Genomic DNA, 21,769 nt, shown 5'->3' with positions numbered 1-21,769 from the left:
ATTTCCGGAGAATCCTTTTCTTTTTTCCTCGTAATTGGTGCACTACCTATCTCACCAATCTTATTCCAACGGCTGTTGCAACCACCACCATTATCCTTAAAGCCACACGATTATTGCCAATATGAACGATAATACAGACTTGTTTTATTCATTGTCACGTTTCTAAATATTAGAACTATTACCATTTATCAATAAAACAGTTGTATTCCTGAAAAAGTGTATAATAACATTAGCGAAAGAAAATCCTAAAACTAGACGAAACATGATCATTTTTAGTTGGATTAAATAATGCCAACATCACATATGGTGAAACCCCCCACCAATCACCAAGAATCTTTCTTTGAAAATTGTTTCACTGTTTTTGAAAAATTCAAATATTTCGACCTAATTACAAAGACCATGTGAACAAAGGAAAGAAAATAAATCAATCAATCAAGGTTGCTAATATGAAGAATTTCTTTCAGTGCCATTGTTGTTATCATTACAACCTACAAACTACTTTTGGATTTGATATTGTGGCTGTTGTGGTTGTTGTTTGATGTCATTACAACAACAAACGAAAAAGCAATTGGGCACAAAATGCATTTCAATGGCACTGACAATTAAAAACTATTTGCATGTAATTATAAGATTAATGGAAAATTTGATAGTTTAATGGTGGTGGTGGAGGAAACTAATGATAATGATTAACAATAGAATGGATGAAATAATAATAGTGTGGATATTCAATACCCACCATTCCAAGTTGATTGTGCTGTAAAGATGGGACCACTTTTTATTGTTTTCACATATCTTGGATCATATATTTTTGTTATTGTTATCTATGTTGAGAGGTATCCCTTATATATATAATTAGTGATACATCAATCCTTTTCAAGTATACAACAAAACAGAGCCTTAAAACCCTGCTTCACTCCTTCCTCTTCTTTTTGTTTGATCAGTTGATTCTTGGCTCTTTTTTTTTCCTCCACCTGAGTGTCGACAATTCATTATCATTATTACATGATTTCATTTCTAATTATCGTTACATATTTATTGTTTTAGAATCATTTACTTTGGTGAAATCAAAACAAAAAAAAAAAAAATCTGGCAACAATAATTCTTCCATCCATAATATTTATGTTGTGCGCTACCATTTGCTGCAAATTTACTTTCTTTGTAGTATTTTCAAGTGGTAGGTAGGTAGATAGATGACGTGAAGTTGGAGAACGATATTATTAGGATTTTGTAATTCATAATGATTTTGATATATATGATTGGTAAAGTCATTTGGTAAGTTCTTTTCACAGTGTAAGATTTTGCAATATCAATAAGATACTGGAATAACCATAGTACAAGACTAATAATCAAATTAAAGACCACGTCATAAAGAGAAATTTTTGTGGTTTAGAGTTATTCGTTACAATCTTACCATATTTTCTTTCATTTTTTGTTTTGTTGGGTTTTTTTGACGTACAAAATCCTTCAATCGTTAAATAGCTCAATGAAACCGAATGGCTTATAGAAAAGGGGGAGGCTAATTATGCCAGGTATAAACAATAACCAGCTTTGTAAATAGTGCTACTATGTTATAGTTCTAAATAGTGAAAAGCGCAATTATTTTGTTGTTGTTATTGCAAATCAGGGTAAGATACTCACTAAAACTAGTGGTATTGTTGTTTTTCTCATAATGGTAATAATGATAAAGAGGAATTCATTTTGTCCTCGTGGTCTGCCGAATGAAAGGGGGAGGCGATGTGAATAGAGGGGAAAGAAAGATCACAATGAGGATATACAAAAGAAGCTGGAAGTTTTGTTTGAAATTTGGTGATATATTTTTTTCTATTGTTACACAGTGTAGGAGGGGAGCCCACCACAGTGGTGGTCGTGGTCGTGGTCCTGATAGTCGTTCGACGTGACTATTAAGTTTTATAAAGAAATAGGAGAGAATCAGAGCTCGTTTAGGAAAAGAACCAAACAAGGCCTGAAAAGAAAGGAAGGAGGAGAACAAAGCTTGATGTGAGAATAGACCGCGAAAAAAAAAAAAAAGATAACCAATGTGGGGAGTTTTGTTGTTGTTGTGTGAAGAAACCAGGTGTCAATAATTACAATAAAAGCTAGAATTCATTGAAAGGCAAAATGCACACAACACATATACGTCATAAGTTGAATTCTAAATGTTCTTTTTATAATAGAAGGGGACTAATAGTGAATAATTCCCTCAATTACGAAACACTAAAAGTTAGGCTGAGAGAAAGAGAGAAAAAAAAATATCTCAAATTTCAACTGCAAAATGGTACAGTTAATGATTGATAATATGGAAATACAGCATAAGTTGTAGAAGCTGGCAGTAAATAATCCCTCACTCAAATACCTGTCACTTCTATTGTTGATAATAGTAAATAATAATATTCGTATAACACAATAGAATAGAACAAGAATGAGTCTATTTTTCTAGAGTAAAATTTATTACTAATTTGAGGTAATGGTTTTATAACTTTAACCTACCCACTATAACTGCAAAAAAAAAAAACAGTACATAATAAAGAAAATCACTCAATGGCAAACTTATTTTGCAATGTAATATGTATGGCATATAATCATAATTGCTCAGGAGTAATTTGTCTGTCTGATAAAGAAGATAACCAGTTTACTCAGGACCATATTGATTCTAGAGTTTTCATGTTTTGTCCGGTTTAGTTGATTGTTTCAACACATAGCTCTATCCATACGATTTTAGATAAGAAACAAAACAACCTGGAACAAACTACAAACAAAAAGTGATCTGATTTTTCATTCAGACGTTTATTTTTTTTTTTCTTTTTTTTTTTTTCAAAGATAAGATATAATTAAACTTCTGGGGCAATACTATTCTAGTTGTGTATAGAGAAGAAGGGGGGTATTGCTTCTTGTCAACCAAGCAGTAGGACAAGATGATTGTGTAATGCTTGGAGGGGAATATTGAAAGCCCAAGTATCCGTATGGGAGTTGTTGGTGATTCCAATAATCGGATTATATCGTATAATCGTACAATGAAACAATTCTCGGAGAACGAGGTTTGTTAGAGATATATACAAATGTTTATTAATGATAACAACAACTGATTATAGGAGTGATTAGGAGATTGCGGGAACATGGATAGATGAATAGATGGATGGCAATCAAATTCCGTTATTTCGCAATATAACGTTATCTTTATTATCATGGTAATTCCGTTGTAGGCTTTTAATATTAATTCTCAATTTACTACAAAACATAACCTGCAAGAGAATATGTCCGTGAATGCGCATAAAAGAGTTGAGTCTGTCTGGAACTTAATATCCGGAGAGAGAGTGACAGAGGGACAGACTTTGTAAAGAAAACTGTATCACTGATATGACTCAAATTGTATAATTAAAAATTGAGAGCAAAAAAAGAGTCAGAAAGGAAGAAAAAAAAAATTTTTTCTATGACTGGTTATAACTATTGCTAATTGAGTCACTACTTGGAAGGGAAGAAATATGCTCATAGGTTGAAAAAAAAAAAAGTGTGAGATAAAAACCATTGTGTCAATTCCAGATTCGGTAATTATAACTCATCCAGTAACGATAAACAACAAAATTACAAGGAGAGAATTGCGCATTTTATTATTATTCATAAGATCGTACTTCGGTGGTTATCACTAGTACACAACAGTGGTTATGAATTGTGTTTTTGTTCTAGTTATCTTGTTGTATAGTGGTTATAGGTTAATAAAACTGCAACCAAACAAAACAAGTCAAGTCAAATGCAGTAGAACCATTGTTGTGGTGGTTACTGGAACCACAATAGAACGTACATGTATATCCACATTCTGTAGGTAGAAATAGTGGTCTGTAAATATGTGGTGGTCGTAGTAGTAGTGGTGGTGGTGGAGTAAAATAGCAACAGAGGTTGACTGAAACACATTGCACGTGCGCGAGGATCATTTTAGTTTTTTCGTGCTTTATCTTGCAATAATGAAATGAAAATACTTGCTAAAAAAGAAACTAGACACGAAGCCACAAACAAACCCCCCCCCCCCCCCAAAAAAAAAAAAACTGTGGGTCAACAAATGGACTAAATCAAGTCAAAGAGAATGATCTGTTAAGGTTAATGAGGTAAAAAATGTAGAATGTAGAATTTTAACCAATAATCCATAGTTATAGTGTAGTAGAAAGTGGAATTTTAGGGGGAGGGGGAGAATGGAGGAATGGACTTATTGTCAAGTAAAAGAAATCTAACAACAACAATTGTTCTTTTTTAGTTTTTTGGGAAAGTAAACCCACCTACACAACAACACACATATACAGACACCACCAACAAAGACATTTCTTCTTCCCAAAAGTTGTGTGTGTGACACCACCACCACACTTTTTGTGACTCTTTTTCTTTTTTTCTTTTTTTTTTTTTACACAGTTTTTTTTTTTTTTTGCTGTAGTTGTTATTATTATTATTGTATGATTGAATTTTTTTCTTCTTACTGATAATAAAGTTGTGTCATATTATCAACTATGCACAGTTAACTAAAAAACAGCGACAATTTTTTGCAACGTTCTTTACTCATACATAATTTAAACAAACTAATATAAATTCAACCTAATTTTCCTTGCTTTCCCCAAATTTTGAAAATTATCTTGAATCCTTTCTCTCTTGGTTTTCTTTTTTTTTTTTAATTTATCTTTTACATAACTAAAACACTTGATCTTGTTTTCATAACAACAACATCAACTACTATTATTACTATCAAATAACATTACCGTGTATTATTTGATTTTTAACTACTACAGTCATTAAATTTTCCAAGCATGGCTTACGCAACTACTTCAACTACTAGCAATAACAGTAGTTATTACGATGATGACATATTTGAAATGAACTTGGAAGACAATATCCCATCTTCTTATGTTGATTATGAAAATACCAATAACTACACCACTACAACAACAAATATACCTGCATTGACAAGCTCCAGATCAACCTCAATTATAGCGAGTGGTAATGAATCTTCTTTACCTCCTTCGCCGTTAGTCTTGCCACAACAAATGTCGACTTCTCCATTACAACCTTACTATTCTTATACATACAATTCTTCATCGTCCTCCTCCTCCTCGCCTTATTCTACATTTGCAAATGAAGATCAAGATCAACACGATGATGATCAATTTCTATATGAATGCTGCATATGCAAGCAAAAATTAAACAATAGCAACAATAATAGTCATAATTGCACCAGAGATTTATTTAATGGTAACGCTTTGAATGATAATGATTTAATTATTATTGAAAACAATAAATTGATTCAAAATAATTATCAAAAATGGTTATACAACTTCACCCCCAATATTCCTTATTAATAATAATACTACTACTAATAATAATAATAATAATACTAATAAAGATAATAATGATAATAGTGTTTTTTTCATTTCTGGATTGATTCGGTTATAGTTTGGATCGGGCTTGGGTTAGGTTACTTCTTTTTTTTTTTTAATTTATTTTTTGATTTGATTATTTAAAGGATTTTTATTTGGTGGAGAACAAGAGATTAATTATGATTTTTAAAGTTCAATTTTTGTTTTCTGTTGTTTCAAATTTCGTTTATAACTCTTATATAACATATACATATATCATATCAATACAGTCATTCATTCATTCATTTCTATACATCATTGGTATTAAAACTATGTATGGCATATATTGTCGAATCAATTGCGTAATAGTGCTGTAGATAAAGTAAAGAATAAGGATAATTTACTACTCCTTTTCCCTTCTCCCCCTCCACGGTTCAGGGTGTGTTAACTATACAAGTCTAATTTACCATTCTTATCACAACATGGGCCCATGTGTATGTGTATGCAAATGCAAATGCAAAATTCATTGGTTTGGAGATCTTTCAATCGAGGGGGGGTTGTGGCCGCATAGTGGCGGTAGTCAACGTAACCGATGTTGAGCAGAAAAAGAGAATAACCGAACCAAAGAAAAAAAAGGGGGGGAGAAAAACTAAAAATTTTGGTTTTTATGGTTTAACTATTGTCTAAAATTGGTTTTATACAGAGAGGGGTCACAGTACGACTAGACAACCACAACAACGACTGGTGCCCCCCCCCCCCCATAAAAATAGTACTCATCAAAGTTTACACTGCCCACCACCACCACTTCCAACAACTTTATTCAAAAGAATTTATAAAGATTTTTATTCTCTGTTTAAACTTTGAAGTATTCCTAGGTTTTATTATTTAGATATTACGACGGATAATATGTGTTGCTCTAACTTTCTATAGATTCGAAGCTAATTATCAGTATGTAATAATTGAAAATAATAAAATGTGAATTGTCTTTCAAAAGAGAAGTAGTATATAATAGAGAATAATAAATTAGCAATTATAAAGGATTCGTCGAACTCTCTGAGTTGAATTCAAAAGGACTGCACATAAAATATTGCAGATCCTGTTTTACAACATCACTCTCTCTCTCTCATAAAATTGAGGATGTGTCATCACAGCGTCAATTTTTACGGGTTTTCTATTCTTCATAATATCCGACAACATTATTACCCGTACCTTAATCTCATCGAACATTTTACCTAATACACGATGTTCGATTTCTTGCATGGATTTTTGAAAGTTTGATAAAGCCGTGATTGGAGAATCTTCAAGAGCAAAAGCAGGTTTTAACATGTCATGGTGATAAGTTCCCTTTTCCCTTTTTCCATTTCGAGAAATGATATAGCTATTGTTATTTCGAACTTCTTCAATAAGGAAAGGACCATCGAAATTATATTGATTCTTGGCCAGTTTCTTTCGTCTACGATATACCCATTGGCCTTTTTGAAAATTAGCTGGAATACCAAATGGAGCACTCATCATTTTTTGATAAGCCATTTTTTGAGTTTTAGCATCGTTATGCTTATCCACACTCTTCCCTTTAACGACAAGCTCGTGTAAACGAAGCATGGCGACTTCTTCAATAAATTCGGCTTCAGGTGGCAGAGGGGGAAAAGCTTGGACCATGAACGTTGGCATAACCCTCCGAATTTGGGCAGCAATTTCACGTGGGGAGACTGGGGAAGGTTCGTCCTCATAAGGTTCAAAACCAAACTCATTAGGAGGTGCACCATAAGCCTGAGATGGCGGTGGGCCAAAAGCATGGTCAGCAGTTGGAGGAACATTCCATTGACCTGGAGGAGCATCATTATCATGACCAAAGGTTGGATTGGAACGTTGTTTCTCCATTTTGGCAGCCAATTCATCAACCTTTTGAGCAGTGGCTTGAATAAATTCAGCTTGAGCGTCAACATGCTCATCAACATGGTCGAATTTTTCCTGGGCTCCCTCGACAATACGTTTGGCTTGTTCATCCAAAACGTTTTCTCTCTCACGGTTGACGGCAATAGCTTCAGCTTGAGCAGCATTGGTCTCATTGATAACCTTATAGATTTGGTTAGTGATAGTTTCGCTTTGCTGTTTGAACATTTCCATCACTTGTTGACGAAATTCCGCAAATTGGTCAGCAGTAACAAACATTTGGGCTTCAGGACCTTGATCAATAGTTTGTCCAGCAGCTTGTTCAGCAGCAGATGAAGTGGTAGCTGGGGTTTCAGGAACAGATTCCTGTTCTTGTTTCTTCTGGTTTCTAGCCATGACGGTAGGTTGCAGAAATTCGCTTAAAGTTTAAAGTTTCTCTTAACGTTGATAATAAAGTTCCAGAAAATTAATTTTATGAAGTATTCCTAGGTTTTATTATTTAGATATTACGACGGATAATATGTGTTGCTCTAACTTTCTATAGATTCGAAGCTAATTATCAGTATGTAATAATTGAAAATAATAAAATGTGAATTGTCTTTCAAAAGAGAAGTAGTATATAATAGAGAATAATAAATTAGCAATTATAAAGGATTCGTCGAACTCTCTGAGTTGAATTCAAAAGGACTGCACATAAAATATTGCAGATCCTGTTTTACAACAACTTCTAATAATTAGTAAATCATTCCCCTATTTTATTGTTGAGATGGCAACAACAACAACAACGTATTATATGGGGAATTTTTCAACTATTTCAAACTTTTATCTTAATCAGGCATTTTTAGTATTATAAGCTACTCTTAACAAATTTCTTTTTTTTGGTGGAGAAGGGATGATGATGACGGGGTTTGGATGTAAGATCCAGCAGAGCTAACTATAGCGTGGTAACAAGGCTTGATTTTGATCAACCTAGATTCTCTGTTACATTTTTTTATGTGTATCCACCAAAAAGTAGTTCTAGAACTTCGCATATACTGTGGAAAGACTCAAGCTATGACGTTGTCTGTATTTGTTTCATATAGGTAGATGTTTTATGTATGGAATGATGGTGATGCTGCAGAAACACTTTGCTTTTCTTTTTTAGTGTCTGTGAGTTGTTGTTGTTGCGTTCTAGATTAAGTTTTCCAATAATTTTCAAATGGCAGTTTAATTAGATCATAATTATAATTTTCTTTACAATACAAAATCTAATATAACGTAACATTATTGGCATTGACCACAGAAATTGGATATTTATTACAACGTTAAATCTGTTTTATTATTTTCTTAGGGTGGTTGCCAAAAAAAAAAAATACTACATTTTAGAAAGCGGAGCAAAAAAAAAAAAAAAAGAGGAGTTTTGAGAGGGAACAGTCAAGTAATTCCAATCGTGGGGAAAGAACCCCAAACAAGGTACGACAAACCAGAAACTCTAGCTCTAACCCAACCCCCTCGTCGTTGTTGTCGTTACATTCCGCTAATGTTTATTTTATTTGTTTCTAGGTGTAGTAATGGTGGGTCGTATTTTCGGGCCAACGCAACGATCGTTGAAAATGTTGAAATGGTTGGGAACTGATTACTCGTTGAGATTTCCAATTTCTGTTGCTATTACTACTTTTATGTGACTCGGTTCTGCTTTAAACATTGGGCAGTAGACATTGTTATTTGAATATTTCACATTTACACAAACACAGGTTTGACTTCTTCCTGATAACTACGTTAAAAGTTTATATTGGTAAGTCTTATTTCGGCGACTTATAGCCGGCAACCATTGTTTTTATGCAAGCCATTGGCGATCACCAATCATAGGTTAAAATAGTAACTCCACTTTTTGGACAAGCTTTTCTTTCTCTCCTAAACTTATTATTTAATTCTTCCAATTACAACTCTATTTATTTCTTATGTATAAGAATTGACTCCAGACATCTATACTATATGTTGATTTTCAAATAACCTTTATGCAAAAACAAATCTCCACATTATAAAGCTAGGATATTGTAAGGACGACTGTAACCACAACAACAGCTATGTAATTTCCATTCACTTTCAATTTAGATTTTGGTCTGGTAAAGTTTATAATATAAAGAAATAAATTTATGTAAATATTTGCATCACAATTGGTTTTTTTTTTTTCTGATATTCACTCCTTGAATAACGAAAGAAGTCTCAATCTGAGCTCTTTTGTTCTTTAATCAAATTTAAACTCTAAAACTTCGATGCCACATGACACACTGGATTATCCTCTCATGGTTGGCATTTTCGGTGCTATCTTTACGGCTTGGTTCTGTTCAAAATCCAATAGTAGTAGCAGATTCAAAAGTAGTTTTGAACTAAATCAGTACGGTTCTGATAAGTTTTAAGTGGTGGGTATTTGCTGTTCTCTGGATTTTTTCATTTATTTTTAATTTCAAATGAATCTTACCAAAAATATACAATCACAATACACAAATCTTCAAACTTTTCAGTATTGGTTTCTAATTATCTCCCAAAGTATTTTAATTCAAATGGTCTAACCAAGTTGTAACCAATAAAGGCAAACATAATATTCATTTCAAACGAAATATCACCACCATTGTCACCAATCTTTCTTGCGATGACTCCTTGGTACCAAGTTTGGTTCATTGAAAGCACTGTAGAACAAATCCCAAAACAAAATGCCACAACTCCAGCTATTCCAACAGGCATGGTTTTATAATTATTAAAATCAGTAACATCATACCCAGAAAATCCTCTACGATAAATAAAATGTTCCGTCAAGGATATACTCAAATAAATCGATACGTTATAGGCAATAATTGACAAAAAATTCGACATGGTATCTTGGAATTTATAATATGCCAGGATAGAAAATGCCAATGCTACCAAATTTCCCAAAATACACCAAGCGATTCTTGGTACTCGAGCAAATTGACTCCATATACATTGGATGGCAAGAGACAAAGAATAAGATCCAGGGATACCATTGGCTATAGCACCAAGAGCAAACACAACAACAATAAATCGATAACCTTTATTATTATTGTCACCACATAATATTTCATAAACCAATCCTCCAGTTGAATTTTTATTGTATGCTTGTTCAAATCTTGATCCATTTAAGTTCACACTTGTTCCTATTGCTGCTCCCAAAAGTGCTGTAAACATTGCTGGTAATGATAATCCAGTGGTCATGGCAAAGGCAACTTTCCAAGGATTAGTATTTGCAGGCATATAAACAGTATAATCAGCCAGCAGGGGAATCCATCCCACAGTAAAACCAAATATAGCAGATATAAAACTCAACACATTACCAGCTTCAGTTGGACCAGATTTTCTTTCACCCCAATTAAATGCATGAGTTTGAGAGAATTTGGCAATAATGATCATAAACACAATAAAATTAGGTATCCAAGAATATTTTTCATACAAATGAACAGTTTTATAACCAAACACCGCAAAGATACATGTACAACCAACCAAGATCAAACAGCCAGCCCAAGGAGGTAATGGACCAACAGAGTTTAATAGCTCAGCACAAGGAATTACATTAACCGCATTCCAACCAATACAAGAGATGACATTAAACAAAGCGAAAATTCTTCCCATGATATTGCCAGTAAAGTATCTTGATAATATTTGTTGACGGATACCAAAACGCATACCAAAGGCACTGAAAAACCCAACAGGAATACTTCCAAGGAAACAAAATATTGTGATTATAACAATGCTTGTCCTCATATCTAAATTATATGCTACTGGCCCTAATGATCCAATTGACAACCCACTAATGACCATATTTGGTGATAAAAACACTAAGAAGGGGGATAATAATGAATTGTCATGACGTTCAGATTCAGGAACTCTTTCGATACCTCTGATTTCAGCATTTATTTTAAGTCCGATTTTATCAACCCAATTTGTTGCTTTTAATGAGGAATCACTGGTTGGCGGTTGTTCAATGGTTGTTGTAAGGGGATCTCCCTCATCATTACTCTTATCAATCACAATTTTTTCCACATTAAAGTTGGTTTTCAGTGCCTTGGTTACTTGTTGCTCTAAATCGTAATTCTCTGCCATGATATGGTGTTAATGAAGAAAAATGAAATAGTTGTAGTAAAGAGGTCTTCAAAATATAATAGAAATATAGAGATATAACTAAAGATTACTTTTTTTTTTTTTTAATTTAGAATACTTTAATTGTTTTCGATGTTATCACAAGGGCGTTTATTTCGTCGGTTTTCGGGCCCTACGATTCTTTTTAGCCTCTCATCTTGACATTTTCGAAAAAAAAAAAAAAAAAGAAAGAAATCGTTTGATAAAATAGAATCAACATTTTTCTTGTTATTAGATTCCACCTCCTGATTGCCTTGGGACTATTGTTACTGTTTGACACAAAGTCCCAACAACAAAGTGCCGTGCGCTTTAATTAGGAGCATTCTTCAAAATCTGTTATTCAACCTGCTTAATATAAAGTTCTTAGTATTCGTTGATAGTATCAGTGTTAAGTACTTCCTTTTTTAAAGGGAAATAACTATGTAAGGCATGTTGAAACCAATATGAATATACAATTACAAACTTAGCCAATTCGCGGACACAGTAAAGTCGCACGATAGTTTACGGCTGTTCATCTTTATTGTTGGAACAACCTGACCCCCATATTTGATTTGATTTCTTTTAAATGTTTCCTCCTGGGTTTATCTTATGAATAATATCAATTGGTACGATATACGTTTATAAAGAGAATGTTATGATTGTAGCAATTTTTTTTGTTCTGTATCTTATCGTATCCATTTGTTCTTTTCTTTTTTTTTTTTCCGGAAAAACTGATAATCCATTTTGCAGCAATAGTAATCAAGTAAACATTTCTTAACAACCAAGTAAATGACTCATCATTTTATACATGCTGATTATTATATTTTTCTTATTTAAATCGGTAATTATTAATTAATAATGCCATGTCCTCTGTTACCGCCTCCTTTTGCGATGATGGTTTTATATTATGTTAAATACAGATGTGTTGCTGCGTCTGTTAATATACTCTAATATTTCAATCCTATCTTCAAGGTTTCTTTTTTTGTTCCTTCAAGAATATGCAAAAAAGAAGTCACAAACAACGTTTATGTCTTCTCAGTTTCTTGGTTTGTGTGACCAAAAAAATAAAAGCTCCAATGCGGGGAATCGAACCCCGGTTTGCTCGGCGCTCTGTTCCTCAGAAAGAAATGAAAGCGAACCGTGATAGCCACTACACTACATCGGACTACTTGTTGAGTTTGAAATTTTTCGGTTTTAGATATAAATTACATTACTTGAAAAATTCTTTTTACCAAGTACTTCTTATGTGTCAAAGATTACACGGCTTGAACTTTTATACAAACAAGCTTTGCACTTTGTTACAGTTTCCAAGATATCAAATAAATACATTGAATATGTTTCTAAACAAATTTTTCAAATTTGGCATTAATTTTGACAAAAAAGTCTTCAAAACCAAATCTACCAATTCTAAAACTTATCTACACCCTACCAGAACTAGATAGTAGTGCTTGAAGACTAACAAAGAAAACTGCAATAGTCAACAACCAACCAGAATAAAATATAGTCAATAAATATAAAGTAGATCTATTTCTGTCAGAGAATTGTGTCTGTTCTCATTGTTTCTATTTGGCCACTAAATTATGAATTGGTTAACCGACAAATTCATTTTTGTTGAAACCATCGATATTAAGCCACAACTTGCTAACTGCCCATTAGCTTACACCTCCCCCCAATAACTTTCATTGGTTCTATAGACATGGAAAAGATGGAGGGGCCAGGGTCGTGCGTGCAACATTATTCTTAATAGTTGGAGCACTATTTTTTTTTTTCTGTTTTTCTGTTGAGCCAATTAGCTTTTTCAGAATATTAATCCAAACTGAAAAAGAGTGCATTTCTATAGATACTTACAATCACCATCCACCAGTACTACTTTTTTCTTTTAAATTCACAACATGCAACCATACTCAAGATCAGGAGGTACAAGAAGATGCTTTTATGAATTTCAATCGTGGATGTCGTGTGTGACATCTGCTGACACTACATCTGTCAAACAATGCAAACCAGTATTTGAAGATTATGAAGAATGCTTACATGGATTAAAAGAAAAGGAGAAAGTAAGACTTATGTTACAACAGTTAAAAGATAATGAAACAAGCAAGAACGGAGTCACTGCTTCTGAGTTGTACAAAGCTTCAAACACCATATATGAGAATTTGGATTTGATAAAAAGAGAATAAAACTAGTGCATCCCAAATCAAGAAGAATCTATTGAATGCATGAATGACTAGCTTATAGTTAATTATATATATTCCACATACTATAGTTTAGAAGAAAAACACAAGCCAATGTATATTACCATCTTTTGATGTTATATTTATACTTCTGAAAAAATAACGACTAGAGGGTAACAATTCAATGTGTAAACAAAACCACATGATGGTGTTTTTTTTGTTTATAGAGCTCTACGTAGACAACTACATAGCTCATAGTTCTTACTGAATCTATACTGTGGAACTGAAACAATATTAAACCAACGGCCAGGAGAAAAAGTTGAATAAGATAAAGGAAAAAAAAAAAAAAAAAAAACTAGCCCGATGCGTCAACCATAAACAACCCTCTATACTCATCTCATTATATTGGTAGTGTTTGTCGTTTGTTTGCCCAATGAACGAATCATCAACCAGAGAACACCAGGTCACAAGCAAAGAGATTCTTGATGTGGCATTTGAAAAGAGTAAATCAAAATTCACCACACCACGACAGACAATCCAGGATACTGAAGAATTACAATCCTATCAACAAACCAAAAGAAAGGAGTTCGAGCAACATATCAACAAAAATAGACTAAACCTAGGCCAATGGACACGTTATGCCAAGTGGGAAATCGAAAATAACCATGACTTTCCACGTGCAAGATCGATATTGGAAAGGGCTTTAGATGTAAATGTCCAACACATACCATTTTGGATACAGTATATTCAACTCGAGTTATCACACAAGAATATAAACCATGCCAGAAATCTAATGGAAAGGGCCATCAATACCTTACCTAGAGTTAATAAGCTATGGTTTTTATATGTGCAAACAGAAGAAATGCTTAAAAACTATCAAATGGTGCGAGTAATATTTGAAAGATGGCTCGATTGGCATCCCGACACTTCTGCTTGGGATGCGTATATAAACTTTGAAGCACGATATGAAGAAAAAGAGAATGTCCGAGAAATATTTAAGAAATACGTTTATGAATTCCCAAATGCAGGGACATGGTATAAATGGATCAAGTACGAAATGGAAAACAATCGAGACGACGTAAAGACCATTCGAGCTGTGTTTGAATCGGCCGTAGATACATTACTTTCGAATAAACTGGAAGATGACGAAGTTGCCATCATAATTTCTAATTGGACTAGTTGGGAAGTATCATGTGGGGAGCTGGGTAGAGCAAATGAGATTTTCAAATTACTACTAGACAATCAAAATAATAAATTGGAGATTTCAGATAAAACCAAAAGTTCAATTTACACTGCATTTGTGGAGTTTGAAAAAACCTTTGGAAGCAAGGACTCCATTGAGCAAAGTGTTTTGCTAAAGCGAAGAATAAAATATCAAGAAGAAATCCAAAACGACCCATATGATTATGACTCCTGGTGGAAATATATGACACTATTACAAAATAGTCTGAACAAAAGTGATCTAGAAAATGCATTTAAAAAAGTGACAGGAAATGTTGTTGATGATAAACATAAAAGCATAAAATGGAGGCGATATATAATGTTCTGGATTTGGTACGCGTTTTGGGAGGAAATGACAAATAACGACCCTGACTCAGCGAGAAAAATATGGAATGATTGCTTAAAAGTTATACCTCACAAGCTGTTTACTTTTGCAAAAGTGTGGATTGGATATTCTGAGTTTGAATTAAGAAATAGCGAGGATGGATTGGCTAAAGCTCGAAAGATTTTGGGCCGTGCAATTGGCCAAACTAGCATAAACAGGCCCAAAACAAAGATTTTCAAATATTACATTGATTTTGAAAAAAAGTTGGGAGACTGGAACCGTGTGAGGTTGCTCTATCAAAAATGGCTAGAAATATCTCTTTCAACAACTTCACTGTCTGAACTTGTTGTTGAAAAGTATGTTGAGTTTGAGTCATCAATTGAAGAATACGATAGATGTGAACTGATACTATCTGCTGCATGCCAATTATCTGAAAATCCAGAATATAGTTCCAGTTTTAATTTACAAAGGTTGTTTGAGATAACAGTTGAATTTTATAAAGAAGAAATGCGATACGACAAGATCCGAGAACTTTACCGAGCTCTATTAGAGAAGGACCCGACCGCTCATAACTGGATTTCTTTTGCCTTATTTGAATCGAGTATACCCTCACCCGAACAATTGGAAGAATATTTACAAGGTAACAATGAAGAATTTGAAGCCACAGTGGACGAGCTGCAAATTGAGAACACAAGAAAGATATTTGAAGAAGCTATGACTTTTTTCAAAGATAAAGATGACAAAGATAGTCGATTGGTAATAATTGAAGCTTGGCGAGATTTTGAAGAGGTTAATGGGTCAGACGAAAGTTTGGCTAAAGTCACCAAAAGATTGCCTGTAATTGTAAGAAAACGGAGAACAGTTGGTTCTATCGAGGAAGAATATATCGATTATATTTTCCCAGACGACGAAACCAAAAAACTACCTGGTAAAATGAGCAAGTTTTTGGCTAATGCTAAGAAATGGGCTCAAGAAAACTAATAGGGATTCGGTAAGTTATAAAATAAAATAAAATAAAATAATAAAAAAAAAAAAAAATGAAACGTGTAGAATTCAAAACCAATATACAATTCTAATTACCTCCTCTTAAAGTTAAAACCAAGTGTAAAGAAGCTCCTGCTTGGATACCGGCCTCTTGAACAGTCTGATCGTCATTCAACTGTGAACCATTAAAGATTAGTCTCTGTTGTGCTGGTGAAATACCTTCTTTTTCTTCCATCATTTCTTTAATTCTTATGATTTTATCTTGGGGTTCAACATCAAGTGGCATGTCACGTCCAGTTAAAGTCTTAACTTTGATCTGCATCTTCAGTAAAAGTAGTGATGGCGTGGGGTTTCAGTTAATGGAATACAACAACTGATTAGTTTGGTGTTTGGTTTATTCTAAGTCTATTTTTTTTTTTTTTTGGCGCTGAGACAACTCAGGAATATTAGGTAAACTTTGAAACACATTTTTTTTTTCTTCTCTCTTTTCTGCATCCTTCTTTCAAAATGGTTTCATGCAAGATATGTTGCCTACTCCAACAGTAAAGAATATCGACTACGAAGAAGTGTACGAACCTTCTGAAGATTCATTTTTATTATTAGACTGCTTTGAGAAAGAAAAGGACTACCTACAAAGTAAATTCAAAACTGGTATACCTTTGGTTACAGAAATTGGAACTGGTTCAGGAATAGTCACTGCATTTGTTGCTAAACATATAGTTCAAAACGGCATATTTTTAACAACAGATATTAACCCACATGCATGCAAAACGGTTTTACAAACAGTAAAGTACAATAATGATGATGGAAGCTCAATTTGCCTACTAGGTTCGACACAAATGGATCTTACTGCTGCCATTAAAGAGCAAGAAATCGATTTACTTATATTTAATCCACCATATGTTCCATCCTCAGAGATTCCAGATATTCCAAAAACTAAAAACGATCCTGTGTGGCTAGACTTAGCTTTGGTTGGAGGGGAAGATGGCATGGTTATCACGTGGAAGGTTTTGAATAATTTGAATAATATTCTAAGTAAGAGTGGTGTTGCTTATATACTATTTTGCGCAAGGAATAAACCAGAAAATGTTGCCTCAGTGATGCAGCTGAAAGGCTGGAATGTTGAAGTAGTCATAAATAGAAAAGCTGGGTGGGAAGTATTGAGCGTGTTAAAATTCACTAGAATATAGATATTGGACTTGTGTAAAAATATGAATTTCTGTAGAAGAAGGGGATAAAAAAAAAGTTGGTGTCAGTGAGGGAGGGAAAAAAAAAATTGAATCGGTTAACTCTGATTGATACTTTTCAGTTCTCCTTAGTGCTCTTCGTTAATCTATTATTCACACCCTTTTATTTTTGCAAGCAATGTCAAATCGAGGAAGACAACCAGCTAGACCACCACCTAGCCGTAAACGTGAAACAAAATGGTCTGGAAAACCAAAGAGATATGCCAATTTTGGGGCACAATCTTTTGATACTGTGATTACTGGTCATCTTACTCAAGAACAATTGGATGCATACCAACGATACTTTAGAGTCGAAGAAATCAGTAATTTTTTGAGTGTGGCCAAGCAACAACACAAGTCAATAGTCGATGTATTACCCTCTGCAAAGGTGGACGAGACTGATCATTACAAAAGAGACCCTTCTCCACCTCCAAAGTACGACAAGAATGGTAATAGAACCAATACCAGAGAACGGAGAATCACAGAGGCATTGGAAAAGGAAAGGCATGAGTTAGTTGAATTGGCTGCTTCTAGTATAAAGAACTATATGATTCCATCCAACTACCGCAGACCATCCAGAACTGTCGAAAGGTTATATGTGCCAGTGAAGGACTATCCAGATATTAATTTTGTTGGATTCTTGATTGGCCCCAGAGGAAATACATTGAAGAAACTACAAGAAGATAGTGGGGCACGGTTGCAAATCAGAGGTAAGGGATCTGTCAAAGAAGGAAAGAGTTCTGATGGCTTTGGTTCATCGCAAGGTGGAACTGACATTCAAGATGACTTGCATGTTTTGATAACGGCAGACTCTCCACTCAAGATCTCTAAGGCAGTCAAATTAGTTAATGAAATTATTGACAAGCTCATTTATTCGCCACAGGGGATGAACTTTATGAAGCGTGATCAGTTGAAAGAGCTTGCTGTTTTGAATGGGACCTTGAGAGAAACAAAACCATTTGATCCAGAAGCTCACCAGAAGAAGCAACAGCAGCAAATGGACATCACAAAGATTGTATGCAAAATATGTAGCAACATTGGCCACATTGCCAGAGATTGTAAGCAGAATACCGGGAAACGTCCATTTGAAGATAATGCTGAGAATACACATGAAACAGCAAATAAGAAAGCCAGAACTGATGTACCGCCACCACCACCGCCTCCTCCACCAATCCCTCCTTCTTCTAATACAGAAAACCTGAAACAAGTTCATCCACCGCCTCCGCCGCCGCCACCACCACCACCAGTTGCTTCTGCTTCTGCTACTAGTGTGAGTCTAAATATAGGACAGGTACCCCCACCACCACCACCCCCTCCCCCTCCTCCTCCTCATGTACGACTTGCATTTGATTTTTCTTCAGGTACTGAAAGTAATTCAAAGGCTTCTTCAACAACAGAAAACGAGGGTTCTGGCTCTTCTACTGCCCCACCTCCACCCCCACCTTCAAATATTCCAAGGTAAAATTTGTCTAAATTATGAACAACTGAGGGTATCCTCATTACTCAATATTTACAAGCCAAAAGTTTTAGCTGGAGCAAACTTGAATTGACACTTCTCTGCAGTGATATCTCAACTGTCACCACAAAACCACCTCAAGAATGTCTACATGAGTATAATGTGTATTTAAGAAACTTAGTGTATTGCAGTAGGAGATGTAGTTTTGATTTTAATTTACATAGCGACAACTTTTCGGAACGACTCTTGATTTCATAACATTCTGAAGCTACAATTTAAGGAAAGCCATGTTAGAGTGTGTGTGGCAAGAAACAAAAAGGCCAAACAAACCTAACAGTAAAGGAGGGGGGGAGGAACTAAAAAAAAAAAAAAAATGTTACATTCGATAATAATCGCATACTTGGACATATCATTCTTGCGTACATGGTATTACGATGGAAACATCAGATGGATTCATTCCCATTGTGGCCATTTTTTATTCAGTATTCCATCCTATCGAGGGTACTAAAATTGTCCATCAGTTTCCAGAAAATTCAATTTCGACTGGAAGGTTCTCGACAAGTATTAGGGATGGTGGATTATTTGATTTTGACACCATAAAGAATTATGTCATACCGAAACCCCAATTATGTAACAGACTAATATCCTTGAAAATTGACAAGTATAAGGTCATTGGTTATCCTGTGAGTATGGAGAGTTCTCATTACGCCAGAAATTCTTTTAATTTTAATTTCTGCTTCGTGTTTAGGTATGACATGGGAGACGTTTCTCCTTATGAATCTGCAATCAAGCGAATGGGTCAAATGTTTCAAGTCCTAGAAGAGCAAAGTTTTATGTTAAGTAGTTTGGACAAGGACAATTCGTTTTTCAAAGATAAAGTGATTAAAAGCGGCAAGGCTTTAATATCGTCTTCTTTGTCTCCAGATACTGCAGTTGGAGAAGCCTTTGATGAGGCGGGAAATGAGAATCATTTTCTCCCACAAACTGGGCAGAATGGCACATCAATCAGCACTCCAGGTTTTGCAAAAACTAAAAAAATTGCATTGTCATCTATTGAATCTTTGATCCAACAGATATACCAAGACTTGAATAATTACTCAGAGTGTTGTATACCATTGGATACCTCAAATTCTGTGGATATCAAACTATTTCCTATATTGCCACCTCCAATAAATATCAAGGCGTATCAGGTGCCGATAGCAACTGTGAGGTTGAATTCATTAGTAGATGTTAATTGGGATCCAACAATGATCAAAATACTACCGTATATCAATGGGCTAAATTCGGTGAAGAAAATAAGTGAGCTAGCTGATGCAAACTACTTGTTAACAAAACAATGCATACAACATTTAATGCATTACAAGTGTATTGAAGTGATTGATATTTTCCAGTTTGGTAATGTATATGCTCCAACCAATCACATTGGGGAGTTTTTAAAGTATGACGGGAAAATGGCCGAAGAATGTCAAGCTTACGTGGTCTCCGCAGATTTCAGTATGGATAACACCTCACATGTCAACACACCTATTCAAATACACTCGCCACACCCTGGAAATGATGCACATTCACCAACATATAACTATCGACCCTCTTACGGTACTTCGTCTGTTTCTCCATACACAAAGTATAGTTATTTGTCAAGATCACCAAAACCACCCATGACTATCGGTGCTGATGTCAAAGTTCCTACAAAGACGACGTTGTTTTATTTATACCGATCGCTTAACCAAGGCCAGACAGTTAAGGAATGGTACTTGCAACATAAAAAAATACTAGGAAATATTGATATTAGACGTTTTATTAATTTTGGAGTTTTAAGGGGAATAATATACAGAGTGTACACTTATCCCTTACTCAATTCATTTACTGGAGCAATAGAGCGAAATGACACTGACCAATATGATCAATTGTTAAGAAATCTCAAAAGGAAAAAACCCAAGAGAGTTGTCTCAATTGGCCACAACGATAATTTGTTAAAAACAAAAGTGAACGAGCAAACTCTCAGAACTGACGTTAAAAGAAAAGTGAGTTTTGCTTATAGCCAAAGTGATAAGCATGATTTACGAAGGTTCTCTACGAATGATGTGATCTTGGAGAATGAGAGCAGTGACTACGATGATGAAGACGATAGTAGCATTGAAGAATTCCATGGAAATGGTCATATTATAAACAATAGGATTCCAATATCAGAACGAAAAGCCCGAGTATCTTCATCTTCCTATTATAGTGATATTGAAGAAGACGCAATCGATGAAGAAGAATATAGAATTAAGGCAAACCTATTGAAAATGCTAAAAGGATTTCAATCATTTGATTCAATTTGTACCGAATTGAACAAATCAAGAGCTGAAGTGGAACAATTAATTGAAAGTTTTGGTGCTGTAAATATAGTCAACAGTTAAAAATGGGGGAGGGGGTAGTGTGCATTGGCTGATTTCAACCCGAAATTTGATTATAATTTTTTTTTTTTTTTTTTTCCTTCTTTGTTGCGATTTAGTTTGTTTACAGTTCGCACTTTCACCAAAATCATTTTCTTTTTTTTTTTTTTTTTTTTCTTTTTTTCCTTTTCTCACGAAACCACAACAAACACTACTTCTTAAAAAAAAAACAAAACAAAACATAATGTCTGGGAAGGGAAAAGTGCATGGAGGAAAAGGAAAATCCTCAGAAATCGCCAAATCATCTACATCACATTCAGCTAGAGCAGGGTTACAATTCCCAGTGGGAAGAGTCAAGAGATATTTGAGAAGAAATGTTCAAAACAAAATTCGTGTTGGATCCAAGGCTGCCATTTATTTGACTGCCGTTTTGGAATATTTAACAGCAGAAGTTTTGGAATTGGCTGGTAATGCTGCCAAGGACTTGAAGGTCAAAAGAATCACACCAAGACATTTGCAATTGGCAATTAGAGGAGATGAGGAATTGGACAATTTGATTAAAGCTACTATCGCTTATGGTGGTGTGTTGCCTCACATTAATAAAGCCTTATTATTAAAAGTTGAAAAGAAGAAGGGCCAAAAATAAACCAAAATGGAACAAGATTGATTGGAATG

General features: G+C 34.4%; 10 protein-coding genes and 1 non-coding gene across 11 annotated transcripts, besides 1 other annotated feature; 7 read left to right on the top strand and 4 right to left on the bottom strand. All coding sequences in view use genetic code 12, as the record gives it.

Annotated features, from left to right (window-relative positions):
• Nucleotides 1–4,784: 4,784 nt before the first annotated feature.
• Nucleotides 4,785–5,333, top strand: CD36_83330 (conserved hypothetical protein; the record flags this gene model as incomplete). Its single annotated transcript, XM_002419216.1, has 1 exon — nt 4,785–5,333. The coding sequence occupies one exon, from the start codon at nt 4,785–4,787 to the stop codon at nt 5,331–5,333; it is 549 nt and encodes a 182-aa protein (XP_002419261.1).
• An 858-nt stretch (nt 5,334–6,191) lies between these two features.
• Nucleotides 6,192–7,946: a mobile genetic element.
• On the bottom strand, nt 6,432–7,619 carry CD36_83320 (retrotransposon tca3-like polyprotein, putative; the record flags this gene model as incomplete). The annotated part of the gene is made up of 1 exon (XM_002419215.1): nt 6,432–7,619. One exon carries the CDS (start codon nt 7,617–7,619, stop codon nt 6,432–6,434), a length of 1,188 nt encoding a protein of 395 aa, XP_002419260.1.
• A 1,794-nt stretch (nt 7,947–9,740) lies between the features above and the next one.
• On the bottom strand, nt 9,741–11,318 carry CD36_83310 (cytosine/purine transport protein, putative; the record flags this gene model as incomplete). The annotated part of the gene is made up of 1 exon (XM_002419214.1): nt 9,741–11,318. One exon carries the CDS (start codon nt 11,316–11,318, stop codon nt 9,741–9,743), a length of 1,578 nt encoding a protein of 525 aa, XP_002419259.1.
• Nucleotides 11,319–12,404: 1,086 nt separating this feature from the next.
• Nucleotides 12,405–12,498, bottom strand: tRNA-Glu (TTC). The gene has a single exon. It is a non-coding gene; the product is annotated as a tRNA-Glu (tRNA).
• A 727-nt stretch (nt 12,499–13,225) lies between these two features.
• Nucleotides 13,226–13,510, top strand: CD36_83290 (DNA repair protein rad50 homologue, putative; the record flags this gene model as incomplete). Its single annotated transcript, XM_002419213.1, has 1 exon — nt 13,226–13,510. One exon carries the CDS (start codon nt 13,226–13,228, stop codon nt 13,508–13,510), a length of 285 nt encoding a protein of 94 aa, XP_002419258.1.
• A 427-nt stretch (nt 13,511–13,937) lies between these two features.
• On the top strand, nt 13,938–16,031 carry CD36_83280 (pre-mRNA-splicing factor, putative; the record flags this gene model as incomplete). Its single annotated transcript, XM_002419212.1, has 1 exon — nt 13,938–16,031. One exon carries the CDS (start codon nt 13,938–13,940, stop codon nt 16,029–16,031), a length of 2,094 nt encoding a protein of 697 aa, XP_002419257.1.
• Nucleotides 16,032–16,122: 91 nt separating this feature from the next.
• On the bottom strand, nt 16,123–16,356 carry CD36_83270 (ubiquitin-like protein with similarity to mammalian NEDD8, putative; the record flags this gene model as incomplete). Its single annotated transcript, XM_002419211.1, has 1 exon — nt 16,123–16,356. The coding sequence occupies one exon, from the start codon at nt 16,354–16,356 to the stop codon at nt 16,123–16,125; it is 234 nt and encodes a 77-aa protein (XP_002419256.1).
• A 193-nt stretch (nt 16,357–16,549) lies between these two features.
• Nucleotides 16,550–17,224, top strand: CD36_83260 (N5-glutamine methyltransferase, putative; the record flags this gene model as incomplete). The annotated part of the gene is made up of 1 exon (XM_002419210.1): nt 16,550–17,224. The coding sequence occupies one exon, from the start codon at nt 16,550–16,552 to the stop codon at nt 17,222–17,224; it is 675 nt and encodes a 224-aa protein (XP_002419255.1).
• Nucleotides 17,225–17,399: 175 nt separating this feature from the next.
• On the top strand, nt 17,400–18,722 carry CD36_83250 (branchpoint-bridging protein, putative; the record flags this gene model as incomplete). The annotated part of the gene is made up of 1 exon (XM_002419209.1): nt 17,400–18,722. One exon carries the CDS (start codon nt 17,400–17,402, stop codon nt 18,720–18,722), a length of 1,323 nt encoding a protein of 440 aa, XP_002419254.1.
• A 428-nt stretch (nt 18,723–19,150) lies between these two features.
• On the top strand, nt 19,151–21,118 carry CD36_83240 (nitrogen permease regulator, putative; the record flags this gene model as incomplete). Its single annotated transcript, XM_002419208.1, has 1 exon — nt 19,151–21,118. One exon carries the CDS (start codon nt 19,151–19,153, stop codon nt 21,116–21,118), a length of 1,968 nt encoding a protein of 655 aa, XP_002419253.1.
• A 220-nt stretch (nt 21,119–21,338) lies between these two features.
• On the top strand, nt 21,339–21,740 carry CD36_83230 (histone H2AZ; the record flags this gene model as incomplete). Its single annotated transcript, XM_002419207.1, has 1 exon — nt 21,339–21,740. The coding sequence occupies one exon, from the start codon at nt 21,339–21,341 to the stop codon at nt 21,738–21,740; it is 402 nt and encodes a 133-aa protein (XP_002419252.1).
• Nucleotides 21,741–21,769: the final 29 nt, after the last annotated feature.

Source organism: Candida dubliniensis, chromosome 3 (assembly GCF_000026945.1).
Source record: "Candida dubliniensis CD36 chromosome 3, complete sequence".
NCBI lineage: Eukaryota > Fungi > Ascomycota > Pichiomycetes > Serinales > Debaryomycetaceae > Candida > Candida dubliniensis.
The sequence above is the reverse complement of the archived record's forward strand: the minus strand, read 5'-3'. Positions and strand labels throughout refer to the sequence as shown.